Source organism: Cariama cristata, unplaced genomic scaffold (assembly GCF_000690535.1).
Source record: "Cariama cristata isolate BGI_N322 unplaced genomic scaffold, ASM69053v1 scaffold5315, whole genome shotgun sequence".
Classification (NCBI taxonomy): Eukaryota; Metazoa; Chordata; class Aves; order Cariamiformes; family Cariamidae; genus Cariama; species Cariama cristata.
This window is the reverse complement of record NW_009616826.1, coordinates 52,336-61,765: the sequence shown is the minus strand read 5'-3', so window position 1 is coordinate 61,765 and position 9,430 is coordinate 52,336. Positions and strand designations below refer to the sequence as shown.

Sequence of the window (9,430 nt, the reverse complement as noted above, 5' to 3'; positions counted from 1 at the left end):
GGATGAGAGGAGACGGCCTCAAGTTGCACTGAAGGAGGTTTAGATTGAATATTAAGGAAAAATTTCTTCACCGAAAGGGTTGTCAAGCATTTGAACAGGCTGCCCAGGGAAGTGGTGAAGTCACCATCCCTGGAGGTATTTAAAAGACATGTGGATGATGTGCTTAAGGAGGGACATGGTTTAGTGGTGGACTTGGCAGTGCTAGGTTAATGGTTGGACTTTGATGATCTTAGAGGTCTTTTCCAACCTAAATGATTCTGATACCTCCATTCCTTGTGTTAAAGTACACAGTCCAAATAGACTCATATTTGTATTTTAAAGGGTATTTAGTGCCTGCCTTTCCTTGAAAGTAATGGCAATTAGGCTTAAAAAACCCTCTAAGCACCTTCATTCCTTGACGTTAAGCTGTCTCTGTGACTTTATCTACATTAACAAAAAGGGTGAAAGGCAGAAGTGGGTTAACTGTCTCAACCAACTTCAGCCTTTCTGAAATCACTTGCTTTACTCCAGGTGAAGGCTTTGACAGCTTTCGAGCAGAGTTCAATCTCTTGGGCAGGGGGTGGAGCAGTACAGGGCCTTGCTGCAATGTGAACAATTTCTATTGAAATTTGCTTGAGGATAGCATTTTATCTGATTGCAAGTTTTCATTGATAGTAGGGTACCTAAAGTCCTTGTACAGGCATTCTTTGTTGTTTGTTTTCAGCTTACAGAACACATTAATAGAGACTCGCCTTTGTTTCTTCCATTGAGTGCAGAAGCATTTTTCCTTTTGTAATAATTTAACTGAACTGTGTCCGTAATTGATCCTTCTGGCTGCACTTAGCTACCATGTGGTAGTCACTCTGTTTGCAGAGCTTTAGAGGCACCTATGAGTGATGTTTACAGGAATTTTACTCCTGGCTTACCACCCTGACCTCTCATCCTATGGTATGCTCTGCAAAATCCCCTCTTACCTCTCACTTAGACCATAAGAAATGGGCTAATACATTTAAGGACGCCCAAGCCCTGTAGGGTGACTGGAGTCTCTGTCAGAAGGTGAAAAGAAATCTCTACAGAGTTTTAAAGTGAAAGCAACCAAACCGCTAAGAAAACGGACTGCAGGGACCGAAGTTGGAAAGTGTCATGTTTTGCTATAGCACTAACCTGAAGGGCTAAGCATAAACTTCCTTTACCCTCGTATACCCTGTGCACCGTAACACTGTCTACAACTCCTCTAGTCCTATGGGATGTGCATTTGCTGATGTGAGCGTGGCAGATAGTTTCTGGATAGCTGGCATCCTTGCATATGGGTTATGCAGTAGCCTCAGGCTTTCTGAGGTGCTGCAAGTGCTACAGGTACCTCAGCAACACTATAAATGCAGGCCATTTAGCTACAATGGCAGTTGTTTCAAGTGCTTTTCTCCTTCCTTTCCCAAAGGTGGAGGATTTGGAAGTATTTGGCTTGGGGATTGAGTTGTGGCTCAGAATTGCTCATGGATGTGTCATAAAATCTTATCTACCCCTTTCTATGGAAAAAATCTTGCAGTCTGGTGGAAAGTGCTATAGATAGGGGTTACACACCAGTCTCCAGTATTGTTAGCCTGGTGATGCCCCTTAAATCCAGGTACGTTTGTATTAAAAAGGAGGAAACTTTTCTACTCTCCATTTTTTCAGTTGTTCTTGGGCAAATCCAGTGTGACATTACAGCTCTTTGTGTGATCAAATGTGTGAAATGATGCTCCTGCTGCAGCAGCAGCACTGAGTTAGGTGAGAACAACTCCAATGTGCTGTGCTAGGTCCAACAGCAGTGGGTGGGCACGGTGAGAGACTTGTCTGTGCTGCTGTGCCCATACAGCCATGGGGAGAGGAGCTGCTGGGGTGGAGTTACGTTTCCCCCCTTGGGCCGCCAGCAGTTTTCCTCCAGCGCTTGGACTTTGTGGCCATGATTTTGACAGAATGTGGAAAAGGCATAGCTTGGATATATTTTTACGTTGTTCTAACACCACCTGACTTGAGCAGTTTGGTACGCAGGAGCCCCTGTAGGCAGGGCAATGCCGGGGATTGGTGGCTGTCACTTGCGCTAGCAGTGTTATTTTTCCATGTAGGCTCCTGATGCTGCAGGGGAACCCACCGGCAGCTGTATCAGGCCCAGCGACCAGCAGCACATCGAGTAGATGCTCATCTGCAAAGAGCCCACCGCCCACCATGGCAACGCAAGATGATTTCGCAGCAGGTAAAGGGCTGCAGCAGACTGGAGACCTCTTCAGCCAGGGCTTGTTGCAATCCCTTTCCCGCAGCCTTTGCCTGGAGGATGTTTGCCTGCAGCAGCAATGCCGGTGCCCAGGAATGCTGCTTGGCGCAGGGAGGCAGAGCATGTACAAAAGCTGCATTCAAAGCACTGATCACGAGACCCTGGAGATGCTGGCAAGTGCAGCAGCTATTCTTCATGCTGTACGAGTGAGAGCCCAGCCTTAGAGGCTGGGGAATGGGGAAGGTATTGGCCAGGGTAGGGGGCAGGGAAACATGCTGTGTATAATTTTGAATTTTCAGGAACAGCCATGCTGAGAAATTTTTTGAGGCAGGCCATGTTTATGTTGGTTTTGGGTGTCTCTGCAGTAAAGAAAGCAGTGAATAAACCCCTGTAACAGTGCAGCAGAACAAAGGAGAATGTTTGGATGGACAATCTACATCCTACAGATACAGTAATCGAATAAGCTCACTGAATATTTGGGACATCTAATGCAGAGTGCAAACCTTCTTTCAGTTGTAACACCTGGTGACTAATTGTGTCCTCATACTTTCTTTATTGTGAAGAGAAATAAAAACCCCAACAAAACCCAACCCAAAATTGAGTGGGAATTGCAGAAACAAAGGACTTTCAAACTAGCTTTGGAAAACATCTACTTACTAGACATTGCCAAATTCTAGAGATTGTTGTGGGTTGCCTATCCTTTGAAAGGAGAGGAAAGGAATCCTGTAGTCGTGGATAGGCAACTAGCACAATATGTGCAGATTTGTAGAAGGTTCAACTGTCAAAGTGCTGGAAGGCAAGCGCCTCACCAGGTAGCACAGTGTGAGGTCGCAGAGACGGCTGCAGAGGCCAGGACTGCAGGGCACTCCTGCTGTGTTAGTCTTCTAGGGAGGAGGGGTGTTGGTTTTTTCCTCTCTCTGTCAAATGCTGCAGATTTGAGTCACTTGTACTGTCCTTATTTTAAAGCTAAGTACCACGCCTCAGTTGCTGTCTACTGTGGGACCGTTCCCAAATTCAAACCCAGATACAGAACTCTGCGTGGCGGAAGCATTGATTCAAACTTGCAGTTTTGTGGCAGCAGTTGGACCACTGAAGAAGAAGGTAAGGATGGAAAGGGGTTGAATATGCAATGGTGGCCTCAGTCAAATGAAAAAAAACCAAAACACCCACCTGATTTCAGGGAGAAATGATCCTTGGAGGTCAGTCCTCATGTGCTGGCTCTGTGTCAGAGTAAGTGGCTGACAGCTCCAGGTGATCCTGCCTTCTTCCAGTGCTGCACATGGCATCACATCTCTCTGTCATTAGTTCATTATGCCTTCTCCTTTATCAACAGTATCCAAATCACTACTACTGCCAGCCAGGACAGGGACTGTGGCCCAACTGGCCATAAATTGGGCATGGTAATAAGATGTGAGTTCTGTTTCTATCCTTGCTGTTGATGTGTCGTCTCACCATAGATAAATTCCCAGTTGTCCCTCTGCTTCCCTGTCAGATCTGACCTTGAGGATGGGATGGTGCTGAGGGAACACTGGCAAGGTCTGCCAGCTTGCTGAGACACCTTTATGCTTTCCAGAAATACCAGAAGCACCATGTGGGTCTTTACTGGTAGTTTTCACAAAAGCCAAGGCCTGAAATGGGATTCTGTTTCCCCCTCTTACCAGTGAGGTCTTCAACCTCTCTCTCTTGGCTTGCTAGCTCAATGCTGTTCAGAAGAATTAAACTGATGCTAGTTTTATGAAACAAACAAACTGGTCTTCTGAATGATTAAAAAAAGCCTTGAATATCTCACTCATGAGTTGATTGTAAAGGTGTGAGGTCAACTAACTCACTTCTTCACTTTTACCTGATCTACAGCTTCTTTTCAGTCCATGTTAATGACCCAGATGAAAAAGCAGCCGAGTTCATGGGACGGGAATGGAGTTGGGAAGCCTCCATACCCAAGGGTCATCTCTCCCCTGGATCGCTGGGTCAGCAAGGCTAGTGTGCACAACTTCAATGCTAGGGATGGAGGTGATCTCTCCCACCTTTCTCACCAAGCCTTGACCCACGACCCCCAAGCGAGGGAGGTGAGCTGTGCTGCCCTGGAAACCATTGACATCAAGGACAAGCTGAAGACGAGGAGGATGTCTGAGGGTCTGTTAGCCTCACAGAGAGGTAAGACGGGAGCCTGCCCACTCTCCTGTGGGAAGCAGAGTCTCTTCCCAGCCTAGAGAGCTAGCACACATTCTCAGTGAACACTTCTCCCCTGCACGTGCCCCCCTGCGATGACCTTCCCTGCTCTCAGTCCCCTGTGTAGCCCTCCTGTTGCTGTAGGGGTGTACAGCAGCGGGGCACAGAAAGGAGCAGGAGGGTGTACGTGCAGGTGACTTATTCTGGGTAAGCACAGGCCCGTGGGTTCCCTGTTGTCTGACAGAAGCCCAGAGGACCAGGGTGTTCCTTTGGTGGGGAAGTAAGTGTTTTCCACTGGCCTGCTTCAAGTGGCTGCCAGCATGAGCATGTTTCCCTGTGCAGTTATTTAATAGTTTCCAAGAAATCTGTCCAATGAAATATCTAGCTTCAGGTGCTTTAGGTTTGCAGCGCTACTTGCATTATGCTTTGTGTCTCTGCTTTGCAGGCCTGACTGACTGCAGTGACCCTAAGAGGGTTACCTTGAAGCCAGTAGTTTCCAGTTCTGCTTCCCAGAGGCTCCTGGTAACCTCCAAGCCTGTGCCTCCCATCCAGAACAGCCTTCCTTCTGCAGAGCCCAGCAGGATGAGCAACGGAGAGCAGGAGTATAGGGAAAATGGCACAGGCTGTGATGGCAGTGATGGGAATAACAAGGAGCTGATGTCAGAAGGAAAAGGATATAAAGTAAGGAAACCAAGCCAAATCACTTGTGGTGGATCCTCAGTTTATGGCCTGTAGGCAGAGCTCCAAGCTTTTCTTTGCCTGGGGTGCAAGCCCAGGGAAGCAGCTGAGCCAAAGAAGAGCTCAGCTGGACACTGCGCTTCAGGCTGTCTTTGCAATGTGCATACTGCAGACTTCATGTCCTCAGAGTATATCAATAGGATAAGAGGTTTTTAAATAGTTTCTGTCCTCTCCAGTGCTTCCTGCTGTGTTTTATGACTGAGAAAACACCAGCAACCAGTTCGAGCAACTAAATGTGTCTAATCTGGTCAAGCATATCCTTCCACAGTTAGTAAAACACATGTATCTGTGAACCATCTGTACATTGTGGTTACTATTGCAGACACACCAGTATCTTGGTGGCTTTTTATGTCAACTCTGTCTGGTTTAGATGGAAAAAGATGTTTGCTGGAGCAGGCAGTCCTGCAAACTCAACTCTAGATTGGCACAGCTTTTGAGTTGTACAGCCATGTCCTTCTGCACAGTTATCTCTAACAATAATTCTAGAGTGCAGGAGCCCCTGTACAGCTTCATCCTCCCCCATGGGTCTGCCTGGGCGTAAGTGATGGGAACTGGCAATTCTGGCCATGAGGAATGGACTCCAGACCCCATCCACTCGATTGCCTTTGCAGGAGGGGCAGAGAGTGCAGTTGTTTTGGTTTTGCCGTGGTGGGCAGGAGAATGCAGCTGAGTAACAGCTTTTGTAAACAGGATAACCAATAAAAGGCTAGTGTACTTGATTTCAGCCTTGCAGATACAGGGTCAAATGTATCCCCTAACATTAACTCTGTTGGTTTCACTGGGGTTTGAATGAGTCCTGATTTGGCTCTTTAGCTGTGACAAGAACGATGGGATACTAAGGAATGATGCGCATCTACCCCTGCTCCCTCCATCCCCCTTCCTAGCCATGGCATGGGGAGCCTGAACTAATTTCAGCAGGCAGAGAGATCTTACAGAGAGCAGCAGGGTAGGGAGCTCTGCTGAACTAATAAAAGACAGTGAGCCTGAGATGATGAATTGTGTGGGAGCTGGAGAGCACCGAGCATCCAGAGAGCACATTAGCATCTGGGCCGAAAGGCTGGTGGGAGACTGTAGGAAGGGCAGAAGCAGAAAAATTATGGGCTTGAGAAATGCAGGTTTTGTCAGCGTCCAAAATGACTTTGTGGGGACTTGGCTGGAGTTCAGTAATGGCTGGTAGGCGCTTTAGGGACAGTGAGAGGATAGTGATCTAAACCCATTCCCATACCATCAGGAAGGCTAACGGAGACAACGGCACCCCAGAACAGCCTTGCCAAGCAGATGGATGGCAGGTGGAATGCAGCCACTGCCTGAGAGCTGAGTGAGGGGAGAGAGCTGGCAACAGCATGGGACATGGTCTGTCCCACACCACTTCCCTTTCCATTGCCCATCCTAGGCCAAGCTGCTCCATCAGTTTGACTTTCCTTTTCCTGCCAAGTTCTAGCTAAGAGCATGGCTAAACTTCTTGTGGCATCAAGGGGGGATGGCTGGATGCTCGAGCTGAGCACTATGTTCTACTATTTCCAGGCTTCCCTGCTGCCCATGTATTGCAGTGGTGGGGATGGGAAGAAGTCACTGGGAGCGGCTGTGATCCCTCCTGTCCCCAAGTCAGTGAGACCATCTGATGGGGCTCCTGGCAGCGCTGCGGTACTTCTCCCGAGCTCTCAGCCCCTGCTGCTCCAAGAGGCCCTGGAGATGAGGTAAGCCAAGGTGTCTGCTTCTCCAGTATGCCACTCACCTCACACTTTTGTCTCGTGAGGTTGTTTTCTGCAGTCAGCTCTCCAGTATATTTATGCAAACTTCTGTGCATTTACCATTTTGCGTATCTATGATGAACTAGCACAATGGCAAAGCCAACATCATACACTCTAAGAGCAGGGGTGGCAGAGGGGAGGAGGAGGTAGGACTTAAGAGGACCTTAAAGGCAGGTCTTCTGCTGGACTCCGATACTGATTCACTCTGTAATCGTGGTGGTGCCATTTGGGAAGTGTATTGCACGGATCCGAATACAGCATCTGGTTTTGTCTGTGGTTTTTGACTGCCAGTTTCTGTACCTGCCAGAATATGTTAGGGCAAATATTGGCTCTTGTGTAGCTGTCTGCAAATTCAGATGCTGCTTCTGTAAATGTAAGTCCTAACTTCTCTGTGTCTGGGCCTTCACTGTGAAATTACAGCCCAGCTAAATCTCAGTTTATAGATGTATAATCCTACAGATGTTTAATATTTACATATGGTTTTGAGCTCAAAGAGGGCAAGGTGCTAGAGAACAGTTATAGGGCTGTAACTGCTGAAAAGAGATTTGCGTGGATATGTGTGGGGAAATCCAGCTGTCAACCTTATCCTAGTTATAACAATAAATAAGGAGTCATAGAAATACAGTTCCAATTTAAAAGCTTCAGCATGGCTTTTAAAGTGCAATCTGAATATACTTACCTATCAGGTGAGTTGGAAAACCCCTTTTTCTTCTTGAAAGAGCAGGGAGGTGTGATATTATTCTCAGGAGACAGCAGTGGTATTACCATGTGTAACAAGATACTGTCATCAGTTGAAGGCATCACCAGGCAAAGGTAGGCTTCTGCAGCAGTGTAAATGTAGCTGCCCTCAATACAGACTTATGACTGGCTTAACATCTTGTGCTGATTCAGAAAAGATGTATGTGAGAGCCACTTAGCTCCGAAAGGAGAGATAGTAGAATTGGAAAGTTAAGGCCCAAATTGAAGAATGATTCTTCTGTTTGAGCTGGAGTTTGATGAGCTCTGTGTGACTCCAGCAACTGGAAGTTTAATGGCAATTAATCAGCTTTGCATATTGTTGATTTTATGGGTTGCATTGCCTCCTTCATCAGAATGACCATGCTAAGAAAGTTTTCCTCCTTTCATGCTACCCACCCTTCACTTTCTGTCTCCTCATTTATTGTTTTATGCTCAATTTTCTCAAGGCCAAGATCAGGCAGCAGAAGTGAAGAGAAGACCCTTAAATCTCTAGGTAGGTACAGGGCATGGCTGTCCTAAAATGGCCATAGGAATCCTGACCCATGGGTGGCACTGTGAAAGTTTGGTTGAAAACTATCCTGTAAGTTTTTTCAATTCCTTGATGTGCTCAGATGGCTCCCCCAGAGCCCAGTCATTGGGAAGTGTTCTCTGGTGATCCAGTGCAAATGACTCCAGCAGGAGGTTATGAATGGCAGGAGCTGGAGAGGTACCTTGAGGCCTTGGAAATGCACAGCAGGAAAAGAAAATGTTCCTCTACCTCATGCTCATACTTCTTCTTTCTCTGCACACTCTCTAATGTCACAAAGATTAGAGAAAAACGAGGCATTTCACATGAAATGAGAAATGTTTCCACTCCTTCCTCCTACACTTGAAGGAGAAAACCTTCCCTTGGAGCAGTTTCTGAACTGAACCCTTTGAAATCTGAAGTCAATTCATCAATATTGCCTATTTTTGCACTGGGAGAAATAGCGAAACCTTGTGTGATAGGAAGTCTTTGCGAATTTTCCACTTACAGAGAAAGAAACTTAAAAAGGATCCAGCCTATGCAGGATCTGAGCTTTCCGTCCCCTTAAAGCACAAGCCTAAATGAAATGCTGAGTAATGGATTGAGGCTTCCTTTGTGCAATTCATTTACCTCAAACCACTTATGCTAGGTTTATGATTACAAATCTCTTCCCCTACTCTATCTGCCTATGTCGGTATTGCAAACTGAGGCTGAGGTAGGAGATGCCTACCGGCAGGAATTCTGCAAGACAAAATGCAGTGTCTGGTGCATCTGTGTTAGCCAATACTTTTAAGTTGAAAACCTCAGTGACACCATCGTGGTCCCTTTGCCATCTGTGGGTTTGTAGCAATAAAGAGAGATGAGAATTTAACGAATAATTTTGCTGATGCGGAAAAAGGGATAAGATCCACTGGTCCCTCAGCTCAGTGTTATTTCTGCCAAATAATGGGCATGCCCCATAGGAATGATTCCTTTATTCCTGATATGCAGCTAGGATGCTGAATGCAACTGAGGAGAAGTATTGCTGAATAAGTAAGGTGACATTTTTGCTGGATGCATTCTGGACTAGAAATGAGCTATATCATTAAACCATCTCTCTCTCTTTTATTATTGATCTGACCATTCTGCAGGGCAAAAAAATCCTGATTTAAGAAAGTTATTCCTTTTTTACTGCTTGGCTGTCACATGATTTGATCATCTGTGAAGCCATGTAAGGAATGATTAGTTCTCTGAGGTCTAACAGCTCTGTTGGAGAGTATTTCAGAATGAGCTGCACTGCGCTATTCCCATTAAGAAAAC

At 46.4% G+C, this 9,430-nt stretch overlaps 1 protein-coding gene across 1 annotated transcript in view; it reads left to right on the top strand.

Annotated features, from left to right (window-relative positions):
- Positions 1-2,184: 2,184 nt before the first annotated feature.
- Positions 2,185-9,430, top strand: part of FAM179A (family with sequence similarity 179, member A) — a 30,886-nt gene continuing 23,640 nt past the window's right edge. Inside the window, exons 1-6 of the mRNA XM_009700301.1 lie at positions 2,185-2,212; positions 3,197-3,347; positions 4,173-4,384; positions 4,845-5,080; positions 6,662-6,834; positions 8,073-8,119. Of these exons, the coding sequence (XP_009698603.1) occupies positions 2,185-2,212; positions 3,197-3,347; positions 4,173-4,384; positions 4,845-5,080; positions 6,662-6,834; positions 8,073-8,119 (847 nt within the window). The remainder of the gene's footprint in view (positions 2,213-3,196; positions 3,348-4,172; positions 4,385-4,844; positions 5,081-6,661; positions 6,835-8,072; positions 8,120-9,430) is intronic.